We start from the raw sequence: 21,061 nt of genomic DNA, 5'->3' as shown, positions 1-21,061 counted from the left end.
CTTTACATCCTTTGATAGGTTTCCCTTAATAAAGTTCTGAAAGAAGAACTATCTTACCAATGTTGTTATGGCATATCCTCCTGTTGCCTTATAGGCAATGAAAAAAGGTCGAATAAATCTGTAAATTGATTCGGGATCAGGATTATGATGAAAGAATTCCTCAGGAACCTTTTCTTCCTGAAAGAAAGTACCCATTGAAGAAAAATATTAAGAACTTTTGTAACAACCATGTTCCACTTGTGCCCATGTGCCGCTTAAAATAATTTTGATCGGGTGACATGTCTTTTAGCCTTTTAAATATAAATAATGGGACCTTAAAAAACAGTGACTGAATATTGACACTCATTAAAGATAAATACAGGCACAACCTCAGAAAATTTATATATTCCTTTCCACCTTCACCTACAATATTCTGTCTAAATGTGAACTATTTTTAGGCTCCAAAGACTTGTTGGTCGTCATGTCATACTTCTCTGCAATCAACTTTGAGAATGTAACCATCGGTCTCTAAGGCTGTGCTGTGTGTACAGTGCTCACCAGCCACATATTGTTATAGAGCATATCTGAAGACATTTGAAAATTTTTGTCATTCTAATTAATTCAATATTTAAATAGTGGTTTAATTTTATTCTAGAGATTCTGACATATCTAATAAGGTTTATGTACAAATATTCATATTGCTTGATGCTCTTGAAAATTTTCTTTTAAAAATATACATTTTTTTGTTTTTCAGGCATGTTGACCCACTATAGCTCACTAATTATACAAGGCTGAAACTCAGTTCTTACTGACATATCCTATAGAATAAAAAGGTAATAAGCAGCCGAAACCGGTTTGGCTCAGTGGATAGAGCGTCAGCATGCGGACTGAAGGGTCCCAGGTTCGATTCCGGTGAAGGGCATGTACCTGGGTTGCAGGCACATCCCCAGTAGGAGATGTGCAGGAGGCAGCTGATCGATGTTTCTCTCTCATCGATGTTTCTAACTCTCTATCTCTCTCCCTCTCTCTCTGTAAAAAATCAATAAAATATATTTTTTTAAAAAAAGTATTTATAAAAAAAAAAGGTAATAAGCAAATAGACCGAATGGCGGAACAATTGGTCGCTATGATGCGCACTGACCACCAAGGGGCAGAGCCTCAACACAGGAGCTGCCCTCTCGTGGTCAGTGTGCTCCCACAGGGGGAGTGCTGCTCAGCTAGAAGCCAGGCTGATGGCTGGCGAGCACAGTGGCTGTGGCAGGAGCTTCTCCCGCCTCCGCGGCAGTGCTAAGGATGTAAGCCATCAGTCAGACATCCCCTAAGGGCTCCTAGACTGCAAAATGGCACAGACTGGGCTGAGGGATCTCCCACCCCCAGTACATGAATGTCGCGCACCTGGCCTCTAGTTTCTTATATAACACTAGAGGCTCAGTGCACAAAATCCATGCAAGGGTGGGTGGCCCTCAGCCTGTGCACTCTCACAATCTGGGACCCCTCGGGTAGGGTTCCTAGGCTTGAATGGTGATCAGGGCCTATTGGGGCTTTCCTTCCCCTGCCTACTGGCAGCTGGCCGTGCCCCCACTGCTGCCACTGCTTGCCATTGGTGTGGCCCTGCCAACCCCTACCCCATCACTGGTCATCTCCCTCTGCGGGGGACAGACATGGGGTGCGATCATTGGCTGGCCTGGGATTTCCCTCTGTGGGGTGATCACTGGCTGGCCCTGCACACCCACCACCACATTGTTAGCCAGTGGGCTGGGCCTCCCTCTGTGGGTTGATTGATTGCGGGGGCCCCCAGATCAATCACCCTGCAGAGGGTGGCCCTGCCCACGCATGACAGTGCTGTCTGTAGGGGTAGCCTGGGTCTTCCTCTTTAGGACAATTAGGTGTGGGGCTCTGCCCACACAGCTGGGGCTCCACAAACGGTCACCACACAGAGGATGGCCCGGGCCTCCCTCATTGGGGCGATCACAGAGCTCCCCCGCCCACCCGATCGATCGCCCCGCCAGCCAGAGGTATGGGTCTCCCTCTTTGGGGCCTTGACCTCCCTCTGTAGGGTGATCGTGGGGTGATGGCAGGGCCCCCTGACCAATCACATTGCACCCACCTTGGCAAGCCTGGCGCCAGTGTGTGTCATAGCATGGTCATCCGAAGTTCATCTGGAAGGTCATTCTGCTGTTCTGTTTTTTGGTCGATTTGCATATTACACTTTTATTATTATAAACTAGAGGCCTGGTGCACGGATTTGTGCACAGGTGGGGTCCCTCGGCCTGGCCTACGGGGATCAGGCCAAAACCAGCTCTCCAACATCCCTCGAGGGCTCCCGGACTGAGAAAGGGTGCAGGTCAGGCTGAGGCACCTCTCACCCCAGTACACGAATGTTGTGCACTGGGTCTCTAGTTTCTTATATAACACTAGAGGTCTGATGCACAGATTCGTGCACAGATGGGGGTCCCCTGGTCTGGCCTGCAGGGATCAGGCTGAAACCGCTCTCCGACATCCCCCAAAGGGTCCCGGATTGCAAGAGGGCAGTTCTCAGGTTACACACCCCAGAATTGGCTCCCTCCTCTCTGGTTCCGGGTGCATCACCTGAGAACCACAGCTCCCAAGTCACAGCAGCTCAGTAGCTTCTGCATTGAGTGTCTGACCCCTGATGGTCAGTGCGCGCCATAGCTACCAGTTAGACAGTCGCTTATGCTTTTATATATATAGACTAGAGGCCCGGTGCACAAAAATTTGTGCACTCGGGGTTGGGAGAGGAGGTCCCTCAGCCTGGCCTGTGCCCTCTCACAGTCTGGGACCCATCAGGAGATAAGGACCTGCTGGTTTAGGCCTGCTCCCGGGTGGCAGAGGGCAGGCCTAATCCTAGGTGTAACCCCTGGTCGGGCTCAGAGCAGGGCCCATTGGGGAGTTGGGGCCCCGCCTCCTCTCATGCACAGAGCAGGGCGGATTGGGAGGTTGCGATGCAACCCTCAGTCATGCTCAGGGTAGGGCTGATTGGGGGGTTGGGGCACCACCTCCTGGCACACTCAAGGCAGGGTCCATAGGGAGGTTGCAGCGCCACTCCTGTCATGCACAGAGCAGGGCCGATCAGAGGGTTGGGGCTCCGCACCCTGTCACACTGATCCTGGGGCTGGGAAGCCTCCCTGCTCCGCTGATCCCAGGGCCAGGACGCCTCTCGGCTTCCCTGATCCCTGGCCCGGAGGCCTCTCGGCTCCGCTGATCACCGGGGCTGGGAGGCCTATGGACTCCGCTGATCACCAGGGCCGGGAGGCCTCTGGACTCCGCTGATCACCGGGGCTGGGAGGCCTCTCGGCTGATCACCGGGCCGGGAGGCCTCTGGACTCCGCTGATCACAGGGGCCGGGAGGCCTCTCGGCTCCGCTGATCACCGGGGCCGGGAGGCCTCTCGGCTCTGCTGATCGCAGGGCCTCCGACTCCACTGATCACCGGGGCCGGGAGGCCTCTCAGCTCCGCTGATCACCGGGGCCGGGAGGCCTCTCGACTCCGCTGATCACCGGGGCCGGGAGGCCTCTCGGCTCCGCTGATCACCGGGGCCGGGAGGCCTCTCGGCTCCGCTGATCACCGGGGCCGGGAGGCCTCTGGGCTACGCTGATCACCGGGGCCGGGAGGCCTCTCTGCCCTGCTGCTTCAGGGCTGTTTGGCTTCGCTCTGCTTGGAGCCTGAGTATGCAAATTAACCGCCATCTTTTAGCTTCTATAATTGAAACATTGTATCTTTTGGAGTTGTTGCTTCAGGAGCTCAGAGCCCTGCAGCTGCGGGGATCCTTGACTTTCTCCATCGCTGGGGCAACCAAGCCTCCTATTCTCAGCTGCCTGGCTGCCAGCCGCCATCTTGGCTGACAGTTAATTTGCATATCTCACTGATTAGCCAATGAAAAAGGTATCGGTTGTACGCCAATTACCATTTTTCTCTTTTATTAGTATAGGATTCCTTTTGTAAAATAATTAGATACAACATGGCGTGGGGAAGAAAACTTAAAGGAAGGTAATGTTAACACCAAGCTGGAGAAAGTAATTTTTTACTAGTGATTTCTTTTGAAGCAAATCAGCGTGGAATAAACGCAACTGTCTGAGAGAAAAAGACAACCTCAATACAACTGGCACTTACTGTGACAGGATGGAGTCTCTCATCAAAAATGTCCTTGGATCTATTTGTATTTCTAGAAAATAAGAACGTGATTGAAAAAAAACTAATCCAGGAATTGTCATGTTAGCTACACATCTGCTGGGAGTAGAGAGGGGTGGAGGGAGCTTAACCTTCAACAAAGAAAGTCCTTTTACAAATTCTTCTCTTAGATCCTGTAGGAATTTTCTGACCTCTTTTTACTCAGCACATCAAATTCTGTGAAAGTTTTTCTACAATGACCTGCCAGAGCTGCCTTTATAAGCATTGACCCTCCCTAATAGGCAATGCTAGGCAACCAAATCGATGGCCAGTCCTCTAACCTCTCACTGGCAGACACAGGAACATTTTACAAAGCAGTAGTAGTGGGCAATTCTTCATGTGAGAATGAGATTCCTGTTTTTTTTCACTGTTTTTTTCTCTTACTAGTTTCCTATATTATATTCTTATTATATATTTCTTCTTCATTCTTTACAATAATCGGAGTTTAAAGTTTGCCTTTGTATTTTAAAAGTGACCACTCTATTGATTTGAGGGGGGGAAAATGGATTGGCTGCCTCCTATACATGGAACTGGAAAACTAGCTATGTGGCCTTACAGAATTGAACCTACAACCTAGGTATGTGCTGCCCTAACTTGGAATCAAACCTGCCACCCTTTGGTGTACAAGACAATGCTCCAACCGAGTGAGGGAAACCAGTCTTCTGGGATCCTTTAGGTTTAATTTTCCACACTACTGCACTCTGCTCATTTACACGGCGGTTCTCCAAGTGTGTTTTGCAGGCTTCAGTGGTTCCACTAGACCATTTTCAGGAGACCCATGAGGCCAAAACTGTTTGTATAGAAATATTGAGGCACTGCCTGCATTTACACTGACATTTGCAATGACTGGATAAAAGCCAAAGTCAGTAAAACTGGTTTCTGAGCAAGAATCAAGGGAGGGGTCCCAACCTGCGCCTGCAGTCATTCTATTCTTCACTGCCACTTGTTGACAAGAAACATGCTTTACTTAAGCACATCTTTGATAAAGCAGTGACAATGAATAATGTTATTTAAAGTTGAATCTTCTTTTTATTTTTTTTATTTTTTTTAATTAAATCTTTATTGTTCAGATTATTACATTTGTTCCTCTTTTTTTCCCCCCATAACTCCCCTCCTCCCAGTTCCCGCCCCACCCTCCGTCCTCACTCCCCACCCACTGTCCTCATCCATAGGTGCACGATTTTTGTCCAGTCTCTTCCCACATCTCCCACACCCCTTCTCCCCCCAAGAATAGTCAGTCCATTCCCTTTCTATGTCCCTGATTCTATTATAATCAACAGTTCATTCTGTTCATCAGATTATTTATTCACTTGATTCTTAGATTCACTTGTTGATAGATGCATATTTGTTGTTCATAATTTGTATCTTTACCTTTTTCTTCCTCTTCCTCTTCTTAAAGGATACCTTTCAGCATTTCATATAATCCTGGTTTGGTGGTGATGAACTCCTTTAGCTTTTCCTTATCTGTGAAGCTCTTTATCTGACCTTCAATTCTGAATGATAGCTTTGCTGGATAAAGTAATCTTGGTTGTAGGTTCTTGGCATTCATCACTTTGAATATTTCTTGCCACTCCCTTCTGGCCTGCAAAGTTTCTGTTGAGAAATCAGCTGACAGTCGTATGGGTATTCCCTTGTAGGTAACTGAGTTTCTTTCTCTTGCTGTTTTTAAGATTCTCTCTTTATCTTTTGCTCTTGGCATTTTAATTATGATGTGTCTTGGTGTGGTCCTCTTTGGATTCCTTTTGTTTGGGGTTCTCCGCGCTTCTTGGACCTGTAAGTCCATTTCTTTCACCAGGTGGGGGAAGTTTTCTGTCATTATTTCTTCAAATAGGTTTTCAATATCTTGCTCTCTCTCATCTTCTGGCACCCCTATAATTCTGATGTTGGTACGCTTGAAGCTGTCCCAGAGGCTCCTTACATTATCCTCGCATTTTTGGATTCTTTTTTCATTTTGCTTTTCCGGTTGGATGTTTTTTGCTTCCTCGCATTTCAAATCATTGACTTGATTCTTGCGCTCCTCTGGTCTGCTGTCGGGCGTCTGTATAATATTCGTTATTTCAGTCCGTGTATGCTTAATTTCTAGTTGGTTCCCCAATATAAGATCGAGGGTCTTATTAGTTTTCGTGTAGATCTCATTAAGTTTATCGGCAGCTTCTAAACAGTTCTTGAGAGACCTTAAAAGTGTGGTTCTGAACTCTATATCTTCCATTGACAATTTTGTCCTGTTTCTTTGTCTCCGCATTTTGTTATGCTTCCTTGGTGCACCCCCTAGTGGTCTTTGTTCGCAGTCTTATAGTTGAATCTTGATTGTTGTAGCTAATTCGAGGGAGGGTTTGACCTCCAGGCCAAGTGGCTATGAGAATCAGCTGTGTCAGCAGGGAGAGAACTTCTGTCCTCTAGGGAGGTGCCAATCTAGCCTTTGCCTGAGGCTATTCGGCAAATGCCTCTGTGCAGGGCTTGGGCGGGGCAGGTCGCACAGGATCAACAGGGTGGGCCGGAGAGAGCAGTTATGGCGGCTCTCAGTCCTGTCCCCAGGGGCTCTGCCTCTCTGAGTCCCAGCACCCGCTGCAGAGCTTGGAGAGAAAGCTGCACTCGCTCTGACCAAAGCCAGACAGTCCCGCTTCTCCCGTTTGAGTCTGGGTCCCTAAAGACTCACCCGGATCTGGAGCTCAGAGTCTGCGACTCCCTCCCGATTGAAAACGCCAACCGCACCCTCCGCCGCCAGCCTGCTCCGAGCACTCCGCACCTCAGAATTTGACTTCAGCACTGCGCCTCCTCTGAGTGTCCGTGTGCGTTTCTCTTTCCTCCTAGTTGTAGGACTTCCACTCAGCCAGCGTTCCTGTGGTTCTGGGTGATGTCCCTTCCGTTTTTTGGTTTCACTTTTGAAGTAGTTGTTCAAAGCAGCAAACTCCGGCGTTAACCTATGCCACCATCTTGGTCGGATTTTTTTTTTTTCTCTGAATCTTCTTTTTATACTCTACAGTGGTTCTCAACCTTCTGGCCCTTTAAATACAGTTCCTCATGTTGTGACCCAACCATAAAATTATTTTCGTTCCTACTTCGTAACTGTAATGTTGCTACTGTTATGAATCGTATTGTAAATATCTGATAGCAGGATGGTCTTAGGCGACCCCTGTGAAAGGATCGTTCAACCGCCAAAGGGGTCGTGACTCACAGGTTGAGAAACGCTGCAAGGGGAAGTATGCATTAAGCACTTCTGCCTACTGAAATGTGGTTGTTAACGAAAAGCACTTGGAATTAGTTGTGAGATGAATGCTCTACTGTTTTCAGAGAATAATATTTTTATTTGATAATACAAGAGTCATTCACTCAAGACTGAAAAGTGAGTCTGTCACTTCCAGGAATATAACTTGTACATTTCTTGCCAATTGCACAGTTCCAGCTATCAAGCTCAAAATCAAGATTGGGGAAAACTTGTACCCTTTTTGTGACCTAACAGTTTTTCAATAACTAAAGGTTTTTCTGGGAAGACTGGTGGTTATGTGATGCTACCTAACAAAAGTGTGTTTTGATACTGTATAAAGAAATGTGAGCCGATACTTTCCAAATGACCAATGCACAATGTTATTAGAAAATTACTTACAATTTAAGAGATTCATTTAGCATAGAAGATGTATGCAGGGGTACTAATTTAACAGAGACCTTAGTACAAGTTCAAGGATAGGATTTAAAATTCCATTGTAACTAATTTCAGAAGACAGCTTCTGTGGACTTCTGGTATAGTATCAAAGAATATCCAAAATTATCTGAAGGCTTTGAAAATACAAACTTTTCTAGCCATAAAGATACATGAGGCTGGGTCTTCATATTGTTTATTCAAAACAAATTATTGAGATGACTGAGGTAATTACTAACAATTGAAGACAGGGTGTAAATGAGAATCAGCTGTCTTCTGTTGAACCAGACATAAAGAGATTTGCAAAATGTAAATAAGTGACACAATTTCCATCCGACCAATTTATTGTGGAAAATGATTCTCTTTTATAAAGAATTATGTTAACATTATGGCTCGCTATCAGGGGTGTTTCTGCCCCCAGGAAACATTCGGCCATGGTAGGTACATTTTTTGTTGTCAAAATGGGGCCTGGGAAGATGGTGCTAATGGCATCTAGTGAGGAGAGGCAGGGGAAGCTGTAAACATCCTGTAACACACAGGGCAATCTGCCACAACAAAGCAGCATCCTGCTCAAAATTTCAACAGTGCTATAAAAACCATGTTTCAACATACAAGGGATTCATTTTTAAACTCTCAATTTTAATTTCTAATACAGTAAATATCAATATAACCCACATAAACAAATTTTCTTTGGGATCCTCAATAACATAAGCATGAGGAGTCCTAAGACAAAAACAAATGGTTCGCTTCAACAATGTAATAAAAGCACTATAGCTTACTCCAATAATATCTATAGTTAAAATCTAACACTAACTTTATATCTTGTAAGTTTATTAGCTAGAATAACAAGACTGGTTTTAAAACTCACCTGTTCTTTATGTGGTAATATATTGCTAGTGCCAGGCTGTGGAGAAAAGAAAAAGTAATAATTGAATTTATGTCAGGTCTGAAGACAGGTTTTAAAAGGGGTGTGGTGGGGGAAGACCATCCCAGCTGCCCAGTGGCCATGAGATTCTCATTCAGAAAGTACCGCCTAAGCACTTTCTGCCTTGTGGTAGTTTCTTTGTCAGTTACTAAAATTAGGAAAACCAAAATGCTAAGGAATATGCTGTTAGAAGACATGTTTTGGGTGATTATTATAACATATAAGTTATTACACTCTTGCCTTATCTTTTGCCTTTCTACTCAGAGAACCTTTCATCCTGTACAAGTTAGATCTACTTGTACACATGCTTAAATTTAAGCCACAGTAGTTTTTCCACCTGCCCACCTATTTTCCTTCTTCCCCTAAAGTTAAATAAAATGCTCTATACCAAAGAGAATCATTTAAGGTCACTTTTACATAATTGTTAAGAAAATTTAATGGCAAATATAAGAATACAATGCACTAAAATTATACACAGTGTAGTATTAAAAACATTTATCTCCAAATTAGTTTAAATAAAATTTTAATGAGCAGATGTAAGTCCTCATATACTGAGTAAGTTACTATATCCCTATGTTATTCCCAGATGCTGTGTAAAATGAAACAAAAAAGTGCTGTAGATCAAGTTATACGCTTTTTCTCTTTGCCCCAAATGTCAAAAATGAAGCTCCAAATAATTGAGGAAAAGCAAATCTGAATTTGATAGCTAGGTTATAGAATATTAGCAGTTGTAAAAAGGCCTGTAGCATTGTTAGCATCAAAAATGGGCACTTCTATAGTGCTTCAAACAGTTTCATCTTCAAAATGATTTTAAAATCATAGAATTTGAAGATATAAGCTGAAAGGAACCAATGAACTTGTGATGATATTTAACTCAACAACCCATTTTTCAGAGAAAGTAACCAAGGCTTAAAACTGACAAGGTCCCACCAAGAGTGAGAAGCAGTTTCTCCTTCTTCTACCCTCTAACCAGGCAGTGTGGTTCCCAAGCTTGGCTGTGCACTGGGATCATCAGAGGAGTTTTGCAAACTGCCTTCTTCCACCTTGAGATGCTCTGATTTAACCGGCATTGGTTAACTTTGGAAGCGTCTCGGGTGATGACAAAGTGTAGCAAAGTTTGAGAACACATGAATTAGAGTTAAAATCAAAATCATCCCAGATGCTTTTCTCCATATAAAAATGCCTTCCATCCCTCCTCAGCTTATCAGAAGGCTTGTGAGAGTGACAGTGTGTGTTAGGGAAGGAGAAATGGAACGCATGTGTTGAGAGACACATTTAGATAAAATTGCATAAGTGATTCTAATAAGGCTCACCCATCCCATTGAGAACAATGCACTACCACCCCACAATAAACATTTTTTCAGAACCATTCCTAAAAGCCAATGAGCTCTATTAATATTCTCTCTAAACTTTTATTTTACCAACAGTAAATGTACTAAATGATCATTTTCAAAACTTGATAAGAGGAAATGAAAATTTACTGTACTTTCAAAAATTAGATGAATTTGGAGGAAAAAAAGCGTAACACCCACTTGTCTGAGTAAGGCTAATCTTCAAAACAACTCTTGAATTATATATTGTAACACCAGAATCATCTAATTTAAAAGAAGCTATGAAATGCAGCCAGAAAGGACTGGTTTTTTACTCCCAGATTTAGTGGCCAGACTGAAGAAAAAGACTCAGTGATTGTGAGTTGGGTGCCAAATCTCAGGACTTTAGAGAGAGACGGGCTCCAGTTTTGCTGAAACTCAATTTGATCTCAACTGTTGTTATGAGAGAAGAAACTTACATTATTATGATTGTGAACTGGCTGTTTTTAATTAACATAGAAGTTACTGAGAATTTAATTTGCCCAAAAAGCTGGTACAATATAAACAAAATTAAATTATGTTTAAGGACTGAAAAATAAAATTAGGAATGAGGATTTTAATATTTTCAGGTAGAATTTCCCAAACTGTGTTCTGGAAAGTCAACCCTCTCATCCTGGGGAGACACCAATAATGATCCTTGGACAACGACAATGGGATTCAGGAAGCTCTACATCCTAGTTTGGTTTTAATTTGCTCTTAAGTAAGCTTGAAGGTTTCATATTAGGGTGTTTTTAAAGTGCATCTCCAATTGTGGACTATGAACTCACAGATTTTAATGAATAGTTTTCATTATCATGACACTGTTATGTTTGCTTAAGCGTAAACCTGACTGTGACTATGTTTCCAAAACTTCACCTCCCTCATGATTTTTTGCTTTGCTTTTGTTATATATGAATTGATATAATGTAGTGAATGGAAGATGTGTTTATATATCTTTATATATATATATATATATACGTATATATATATATTTATATATACATATCCTATACTAATAAAAGAGAAAAATGGTAATTGGCGTACAACCGATACCTTTTTCATTGGCTAATCAGCGAGATATGCAAATTAACTGTCAGCCAAGATGGCGGCTGGCAGCCAGGCAGCTGAGAATAGGAGGCTTGGTTGCCCCAGCGATGGAGAAAGTCAAGGATCCCCGAAGCTGCAGGGCTCTGAGCTCCTGAAGCAACAACTCCAAAAGATACAATGTTTCAATTATAGAAGCTAAAAGATGGCGGTTAATTTGCATACTCAGGCTCCAAGCAGAGCGAAGCCAAACAGCCCTGAAGCAGCAGGGCAGAGAGGCCTCAGGGCCAGTGATCAGCAGATCCGAGAGGCCTCCCGGCCCCGGTGATCAGCGGATCCGAGAGGCCTCCCGGCCCCGGTGATCAGCGGATCCGAGAGGCCTCCCGGCCCCGGTGATCAGCGGATCCGAGAGGCCTCCCGGCCCCGGTGATCAGCGGAGCCGAGAGGCCTCCCGGCCCCGGTGATCAGCGTAGCCGAGAGGCCTCCCGGCCCCGGTGATCAGCGGAGCCGAGAGGCCTCCCGGCCCCGGTGATCAGCGGAGCCGAGAGGCCTCCCGGCCCCGGTGATCAGCGGAGTCGAGAGGCCTCCCGGCCCCGGTGATCAGCGGAGTCGAGAGGCCTCCCGGCCCCGGTGATCAGCGGAGCCGAGAGGCCTGCCGGCCCCGGTGATCAGCGGAGTCCGAGGCCCCGCGATCAGCGGAGCCGAGAGGCCTCCCGGCCCCAGTGATCAGCGGAGCCGAGAGGCCTCCCGGCCCCGGTGATCAGCGGAGCCGAGAGGCCTCCCAGCCCCTGTGATCAGCGGAGTCCAGAGGCCTCCAGGCCCGGTGATCAGCCGAGAGGCCTCCTGGCCCCTGTGATCAGCGGAGCTGAGAGGCCTCCCAGCCCCGGTGATCAGCGGAGTCGGAGGCCCCGCGATCAGCAGAGCCGAGAGGCCTCCCAGCCCCAGTGATCAGCGGAGTCGAGAGGCCTTCCGGCCCCGGTGATCAGCGGAGTCCAGAGGCCTCCCGGGCCCGGTGATCAGCGGAGCGGAGAGGCCTCCCAGCCCCGGTAATCCGCAGAGCCGAGAGGCCTCCCGGCCCCAGTGATCAGCGGAGTCCAGAGGCCTCCCGGCCCCAGTGATCAGCGGAGTCGAGAGGCCTCCCAGCCCCGGTGATCAGCGGAGTCCAGAGGCCTCCAGGCCCGGTGATCAGCCGAGAGGCCTCCTGGCCCCTGTGATCAGCGGAGCTGAGAGGCCTCCCAGCCCCGGTGATCAGCGGAGTCGGAGGCCCCGCGATCAGCAGAGCCGAGAGGCCTCCCGGCCCCAGTGATCAGCGGAGTCGAGAGGCCTTCCGGCCCCGGTGATCAGCGGAGTCCAGAGGCCTCCAGGCCCGGTGATCAGCCGAGAGGCCTCCTGGCCCCTGTGATCAGCGGAGCTGAGAGGCCTCCCAGCCCCGGTGATCAGCGGAGTCGGAGGCCCCGCGATCAGCAGAGCCGAGAGGCCTCCCGGCCCCAGTGATCAGCGGAGTCGAGAGGCCTTCCGGCCCCGGTGATCAGCGGAGTCCAGAGGCCTCCCGGGCCCGGTGATCAGCGGAGCGGAGAGGCCTCCCAGCCCCGGTAATCAGCAGAGCCGAGAGGCCTCCCGGCCCCAGTGATCAGCGGAGTCCAGAGGCCTCCCGGCCCCAGTGATCAGCGGAGTCGAGAGGCCTCCCAGCCCCGGTGATCAGCGGAGTCCAGAGGCCTCCCAGCCCCAGTGATCAGCGGAGTCCAGAGGCCTCCCGGCCCGGTGATCAGCCGAGAGGCCTCCCAGCCCCGGTGATCAGCGGAGTCCAGAGGCCTCCCGGCCCCGTGATCAGCGGAGTAGAGAGGCCTCCCGGCCCCGGTGATCAGCGGAGCCGAGAGGCCTCCGGGCCAGGGATCAGGGGAGCCGAGAGGCGTCCTGGCCCTGGGATCAGCGGAGCAGTGAGGCTTCCCAGCACCGGGATCAGTGTGACAGGGTGCGGAGCCCCAACCGTCTGATCGGCCCTGCTTTGTGCATGACAGGAGTGGCGCTGCAACCTCCCTATGGACCTGCCTTGAGTGTGACAGGGGGTGGTGCCCCAACCCCCTAATCGGCCCTACCCTGAGCATGACTGGGGGTGGCATCGCAACCTCCCAATCCGCCCTGCTCTGTGCATGACAGGAGGCGGGGCCCCAACTCCCCAATGGGCCCTGCTCTGAGCCCGACCAGGGGTTACACCTAGGATTAGGCCTGCCCTCTGCCACCCGGGAGCAGGCCTAAACCAGCAGGTCCTTATCTCCTGATGGGTCCCAGACTGTGAGAGGGCACAGGCCAGGCTGAGGGACCTCCTCTCCCAACCCCGAGTGCACAAATTTTTGTGCACCGGGCCTCTAGTATATATATATATAAAACTAAATTTAATACATCTATGAAATTAAAACCTCAGTTGAACAAATATAACCCTCAAGGAAATTATCTTGAAAAGTTGTTTCTTTAGACTGCTTTGATGCATTTTTCCTGGAAGGAGAGTGCATTTCAATATAGAAATAGTGCAGGAAAAAAGAAAGTATGATGGGGGAAATCTGACACAATCCAATGAACTGTAATTGCAGATACACTCTGGTGCCAGTAGGGGGCAAGCTGTCCCTTCTTCCAAAAGCAGCTTTCAGGGTAGTACACATGGTTTTGGGCCTGTATCTCATGAAGAAATGCTTTATTCCAGAAACATTCAGTAAAACACACCTCTCCTTTCATGGTGTTCAACAATGTCTCAGGAACAGAAATGCCTCAAGTAAAGGTAAACACTTTGGGGGGATTTTTTAATTGTTAAGTGGGTTTCCCTTCTTCCATTCACTCTAAGATTAAAATGGAAGTGGAAATCAATATATAATTGACACCAGTTTTTTAACCTGAGCAATGAAAAGGACAATCAAATGAAAGTACATATGGGCAGGATAAGGGGTCTGTCCCCTATCTGTACTCACCACTGCAAGGTGACTTTCAAATCAGGCTGAGAAATAGTGCTGTCTACAAATAGTGTAGCACAGGAGCTGTACTTTTCCCTAAGGTGACCAGGAGACACCTGAATGGGAAGGGGAACAGAAGAAAATATCACAGTAAGTTAAACCTATAAAAGTGTGTTTTTCCTTGGTTAAAATGTCAAACACTTAAGCATTACAATTGTTCTCATACTCTAGGAACTGCTTCAGTGCAATACCATGTGCAGCTCTACGGTAAACCCACTACATGCTCTCACTTCCAACGATGCGAATTGACGAAGGGGTCATAAAATGCTGCCCTTGACATACTACCTATAATCCAACTTGGCAAACACCTATGATAAATTCCCTTTATAACAATCTAAAATATTTAAAATAAGATTTTAGTGTTTTTTCCTTGAGAAATGAAAACTGCCAAGATTTCTATTTCTACTATTTATTTTCTACATTAAGACATACTGCCTTCTATAATATTGAAGCAAGAGCATTTTATTGAAGTACATAGCAGCCAATAATAAATGTTAGTTCAGGAGACAGTGTGACAAAATACATGTATCTGAGGCAGAGGTGTGTGTGTGTGCTGGGGCTGGCCTGCGGCTCACAAGTTAGGGACCAGAGTTCTCTCTGGGACTCAGTTTCCTTACCTTGAGAATTCAAAAGTATTGTTTTAAGATTCTCTCACATCCAAAAATAGATCAAACACCTCTGAGAATTTAACACTCTCCTCATGTTAAAATAAGACCATTATTACATTACTCAAAAGAGAACCTCAGATGATACGGTACATAACATGATATTACGAATTCTGCTAGAGGCATGGTGCACAAATTTATGCACAGGTAGGGGTTGCTTGGCCTGGCCGCCGATCAGGGCCGATTGGGGCCGCCTTGCCCAGTCCTGATCCGGGCTGATCAGGGCCGACCAGCCAGGGGGAGGGACTATGGGAGGTTGGCCGGCCGTGGGAGGTTGGCTTTGGGAGCACACTTACCACCAGGGGCAGCTCCTGCATTGAGTGTCTGCTCCCTGGTGGTCTGTGGGCATCATAGCGACTGGTTGACTGGTTGTAATGGTCTCTTAGGCTTTTATATATATAAACTAGATCCAATACACGAATTCATGTACGAGTAGGGTCCCTCAATAAGGGCTGACTGGGGCTGTGGGAGGTTGGCAGGGGGACGGGCCATGAAAGGTTGGCCAGCCAGCCTGATCGGGGCCATTGGGGCCAGCTGACCAGGGGGAGGTGTCATTGGAGGTTGCAGTCAGGACCATTGGGGCCAGCTGGAGGGAGGAAACACGGGAAGTTGGTTGGCCGGCCTTGGGGAACAGCCATGGAAAGTTGGCTGGTCAGGGGGAGGTGCTGCAAAGGGTTGGCCAGTCGCCCAAGGGGAGGGGCTGTGGGAGGTTGCCAGGCCCAGGGGAGAGACTGCAGGAGATTGGCTATGCCATTGGGGCCATCAGGCTGGCTGGCCGGTGGGGGGAGGGTTTCTGGGAGGTTGGCTGTGGAAGCACACTGACCACCAGGGGGCAGCTCCTGCATTGAATGTCTGCCCCCTGGTGGTCATAGCTACCGTTCGTTCGGTTGCTTAGGCTTTGATATATATAGATTCCCTGAGCTACAAGATACTTATCAGGACCCTGCCGCACTCAGATGCTCTCTCTGACTACAAGGCCTTTTTCTTCCACTTTTTCTCTGTAAGGTTAATCCCACTTCCCATCTACCTCCAGGACACCTCTGCCAGCAGCCACATGACACAACTGCTCCCTTTCTCTACTCTCACACACCTGAGTTACTACTTGTTACACGGTATCAACTGCTTCCAGGGCATCCCCCTCATAAAAAGTGAGCGTCTCTAGGGAAGACAGAACTTTCACACCTCTTATACCTCCAACCTGCTGAGCACAGAATCTGGGGCAAGTTAGGAGTGCGACAAGTGTTTGACCCATTATCTAAAATCAATTGCAACTGGAAGGCAAATCCTATTACAGATGCCAATTAGAATTTACCTGCAGTGGTGTCAGAGATATGACAATGACTTTTTGAGATATGCTAGAGAATAAATTATCTTTAAAACACTAGAAATATTCATGTCTTTTAGACGTATCCATTGATTTGTTAAGACCCCAACAATACAGCAATAATCAAATAGGAAAATGGCCCAAACGATGTTAGAAAAATCCTCTTAGAGTAAAACCAAAACCCAATTCTAGTCACTGTAAGTAGTTGAAATTAATAGTAGTATTCTTTAATATGACAGAATACCAACAATTTTAATTAGCTTCATTTTGTTAGTGGCAAAATGGCACCAGATGTTTGACTTTTGTCGTTGAGTTTGGCTGAGGAAGAATTTAGAGCCAAGAACTCAAATTATAAGAGGAAGTATATTTAGAAAGTCACAGAGGTAGAGCGGAGCCAGTGTTGCTGCGTGGGCTCAACACACAAGTTACAGAGGCAGAAGAAGGGCCCCTGGGACTTAGAAGAAAGAAAGGAAGAATATACACGCCCGGGAACAAGAGGGGGAAGGCATGGGCATGCTCCAGAGTGAGAGCACCTGAGAAGAGGGCGGGGAAAACTACAGGCATGCTCAAGGGAGAGAGAGCACAGGTGCTGGGTCCTTCATCTTAAGGGCTTTTACCTAAAGGCAGAAATTTTAGGGAGGGTCTTAGGGGACCTAAGCTGGGCCTGAAGCTGAAACCAACTGAGGCCTAGATATTACCTCTACTTTGACCCAAACTCTGACTCTGAGCTCAGCAGACCTGAGGCTTTGTTACTAAGATTGTTAGCATCAGGCCAGAACCTCTTTTGTCCTCAGGGCTTAATGCTAAGGGAGTCAGGATGCAAGGGCTTGCATGGAAGTTGTATGAGGCTATTCTCTGGGCCCCTTGTTTCTCTTTAAGGGTGTCCATATGCTGGGGGAGGAAAGGCCAGGGGACCAGCGGTATGAAAGCTCAGGGGCTGTAACCTGCATGGCCCATGATAGGCTAAGGGAGGAAAGGTCACCCTTGGGCGGGCCCACCCTGCAGTGCTGGGTTCCCAGCTTTGCCCATTGCTAGGCACCAACAGCTCTCTCCTTTGGGGACACCCTTGGCCTGTCGTCCCTACTCTGTCCGTGTCTGCCTGACTGCCTGCTGTGTCAGTTTGTCTGTGTTATTATAAACTAATTCAGATAAGCCTTCCTTCCTCACATTCCTATAAAATAGCTTTCATCATGCTGTCATACTTTCCCATCAGTGTCCCCCTCATATACACAAAAGACAGGAAAGGGACATTATCCGGTTGATATCTTTTAAAATACAGAGCATTTAAAAACTGCCAGTATCCAATAATCAGAAATATCTTTATATGATACTAGAGGCCAGATACACTAAATTCATGCAGGAGTGGGCCTTCCTTTCCCTGGCTGCCAGCACCAGCTTCCCTCTGGCAACCGGGACCCAGGCTGCCCTCGCAGCCCTGGCTTCATCTGGAAGGTTGGTTATCTGGAAGGATGTGGGGTCAAATTAGTATATTATACTTTTATTATTCTAGATAAAATATCATTTTTCCTGTTCCAGATGCTTCCCTTTAAAGCCACTTACTCCTCATTAACCAGAAGCTCCAGATGGCATAATTTGAAAGCAATCACTATTTGGAGGAATAAATTCTCCTTCAAGCTAGAAATATTTGAACTATCGCTAAAACTCTCATATGTTTCTTAAGCCATGCAGTTAACATATACTTTACTTTTCGGATCTCATCAGACAAATACAGCATAAAATATGAAAACTCATTCAAATACTTTTTTTCTAAATGGAAGGTTTACTACTACACAGGTGCAATATGGCATATAATACACCATAATAAAGTCAATTATGACCAGAAACCTATATAGAAGGGAGTAAAAAGAACAGGAGAAAATGCACCAAAATATAGACTAGTTAGTAAAACTTTGGGTGATATTTGCTCCCATTTCCTCTATTTAAAATTTTTTCCATTATAAATGTACATTGTATTCTATTTGAAAATAATGTTAAAACACTGAAAATTTTCAATCAGACATGGGCTCACAGGTCTATGGGGGTTCATTTAGTAAAACAACACTTTACAGTATAGTACTGTTAGGTCCAATCAAAGCAACACTGAGTACTTCCCCATCAGTCCAGGTCTACTCCCAATTTTTCAAAGTTTCCAGTACCAAGTATCTAGTACCCACTATGGTGGCAGCATTAAACCTCGTAGCAAATCCTGGATATACTGGCTGCCAGATGACTACGTTCCTCTCATCTTGCTTGAATATGTAAAACAATTGTTCTTTATGGTTAAAACTTCACCGTTGCTGGCTTACAACCTCAATAAACTCAATAAACTCCACAGAAATACAGAGATAAAAATGCAAATACTAAAAAAGAATCAAAGAGCCTAAATGCTAATGACAAGGTAGTGTTTATAGGTATTTCAGTAGGTCACTAGAATACACGCGGCAAAAATCCTATTGTATCTTCACTCATTCAGAACAAATGGTAGAATAGATTGACTTTTACAATCTTTTCAAGAAAGGGAAGGGGTTCGTAGATTTACTTATTTATTATTATTATTGTTTTTATTGTCTAAAGTTTTATATGTCTACTTTTTCCCCAATTGACTCCCCCTGCCATTCCCACCTTTGGTGGGCAAGCCCCCACCGCCCCAGTGTCTGTGTCCATTGGTTATGCTAGTATGTATGCATACAAGTCCTTTGGTTTCTCTTCTTACTCCCTCCCCCGTTCCCTGCTGCCATTTGTCTCTGGATCTATTCTTGTTTATCAAATAATGTTCATCATTATATCATACATATGAGTGAGATCATGTGATATTTATCTTTCTCCGACTGGCTTATTTCACTTAGCATAATGCTCTCCAGTTCCATCCATGCTGTTGCAAATGGTAAAAGTTCCTTCTTTTTTATAGCAGCACTAGAGGCACGGTGCATGAAATTTGTGCACTGGGGGAGGTGTCCCTCAGCCCAGATGCAACCTCTCCAATCTGGAACCCTCGGGATGTCCGACTGCTCGTTTAAGCCCAATCCATACACCGGCAGTTGGACATCCCTCTCACAATCTGGGACTGCTGGCTCCTAACCACTCGCCTGCTTGCCTGCCTGATTGCCCCCACCTGCTTCTGACTGCTGGCCCGATCGCTCCCAACTGCCCTCCCTTGCTGACCCAATCACCCCCAACTGCCCTCCCCTGATGGGCTGATCTTGCCCTCAATGGCCCTCCCTTGCTGGCCTGGTTGCCTCCTACTGCTCTCCCCTGCCAGCCTGATCTCACCCTCAACTGCCCTCCCCTACTGGCCTGATTACCCCTAACTGCATCTGCATTGGCCCCCACCACCATGGCTTTGTCCAGAAGGAAGTTGGACGTCCAGAGGATGGTGGGTCAACCCAGTCTAATTAACATATTACCCTTTTATTAGTATAGATATATTATATAGGATAGGATCGCTTAAAGCGGGGAGGGAAGCCTTTTTCAGCAGGAGGAGATGCACTTGGCAGACAAAAATACATAATCACTATATCTTGATTGAGAGCCAGCACTATGCACTATACAGCCAAACTGGTCATTAAAAAATTGAACCGCTTTCTTACACCTTACACCAAACAACCTTTGCCCTAAAACCTCTCCTCAGCCCCCACATTAAGTTCTGCCTTCACAGTTCACCCAGATTAGGTTTTTTTTTTTCTTTTTCTTTTTCTTTTTTTTTTTTTTTTTAATTTTTAGTTAAGGTATTACAAATGTGTCCTCATCCCCCCCATTAACCCCCAGATTAGGTTTTGACTGATTGGTTTTGATGCCAGTCAGCATCAAAAGCTCTGCCTCCTAGGCAGCCATTGGCTCTAGATTATGTTCTGATTGGTCACTTTCAATGCCAGTCAGCGTCAAAAGCTCCACCTCCTAGTCAGCCTTTGGCTCCTCACAGTTCACCCAGATTTGATTGATTGGTCGGTTTCTATGCCAGTCAGGATCTCTGGGCCTATCTCAGGGCCTGATCAGAGAGGCATGGCTGATCAGCAGCCACCCCAGGCTTCTGGCAAGTAGGCTGAACTGCTGACCTCTCAGAGAGGGAGAGCTGTGGCTGCTGGTGAGGCCCAGAGAGAGAGAGGCAGGGCTGATCAGCAGATGCCATGGAGGCTGCGGATCAGACCCTGCTTCTCTCTCCGGGCCTCGCCAGCACCTGCAGAAGCTGATCAGCCCTGTCTCTCTCGTTTTCTGAGAGGGCAGCAGTTCAGCCCACTTGCCAGTCCCTGCTCTCCCGAGCCTGCTGCATGCGCAGTGTGCTAATTGGTCGTCCCTTCAGTTGCTTTGGACATTACGGACCCTGGCTCTTTATATATATAGACTAGGGGCCCGGTGCACGAAATTCATGCACTGGGTGTGTGTGTGTGGGGGGAGTGTCCCTCAGCCCAGCCTGCCCCCTCTCACATACTGGGAGCCCTCAGGCATTGACCCCCATCACCCTCCAATCGCAGGATCGACCCCTTGCCCAGGCCTGACGCCTCTGGCCTAGGCGTCCGGCCTGGGCAGCGGGGACCTGCAGCTGCAGCGGCCCCACGATCGTGGGCTTCGCTTTAGGCCCAGGCAAGGGACCCCTAGCTCCTGGGACTGCCAGCTTCAACCGTGCCCAGCTCCCATCGCTGGCTCCACCCCTACTTCCTGCTATCTCTGGCCAGGGTGGAAAAGGCGCCTGATTCTCCGATCATGGCTGGGGGGCCGCCTTTGCCCTGCCCCCCGCTCTTAGCTCCCCCCTGGGTTTCTGATCACTGTCAGTGGCAGGGGGCTTCTTCCTGCTTTCCCTTTCGCCTCCCTGCATTGTGCCTACATATGCAAATTAACCGCCATCTTCTTGGCAGTTAACTGCCAATCTTAGTTGGCAGTTAACTGCCAATCTTAGTTGGCAGTTAACTGCCAATCTTAGTTGGCACTTAATTTGCATATAGCCCTGATTAGCC

General features: G+C 47.1%; 1 protein-coding gene across 1 annotated transcript in view; it reads right to left on the bottom strand.

The window, feature by feature from the left end:
• The window catches only part of LOC132234690 (cyclin-Y-like protein 1), a 57,972-nt gene that overhangs the window by 19,789 nt on the left and 17,122 nt on the right, over window positions 1–21,061 (bottom strand). The window contains exons 2-5 of the mRNA XM_059695975.1: window positions 14,082–14,214; window positions 8,672–8,707; window positions 4,110–4,161; window positions 58–177 (exon numbers count right to left, since the gene is read on the bottom strand). Coding sequence (XP_059551958.1) covers window positions 58–177; window positions 4,110–4,161; window positions 8,672–8,707; window positions 14,082–14,214 — 341 coding nt within the window. The remainder of the gene's footprint in view (window positions 1–57; window positions 178–4,109; window positions 4,162–8,671; window positions 8,708–14,081; window positions 14,215–21,061) is intronic.

Source organism: Myotis daubentonii, chromosome 1 (assembly GCF_963259705.1).
Source record: "Myotis daubentonii chromosome 1, mMyoDau2.1, whole genome shotgun sequence".
NCBI classification, from domain to species: Eukaryota; Metazoa; Chordata; class Mammalia; order Chiroptera; family Vespertilionidae; genus Myotis; species Myotis daubentonii.
The sequence above is the reverse complement of the archived record's forward strand: the minus strand, read 5'-3'. Positions and strand labels throughout refer to the sequence as shown.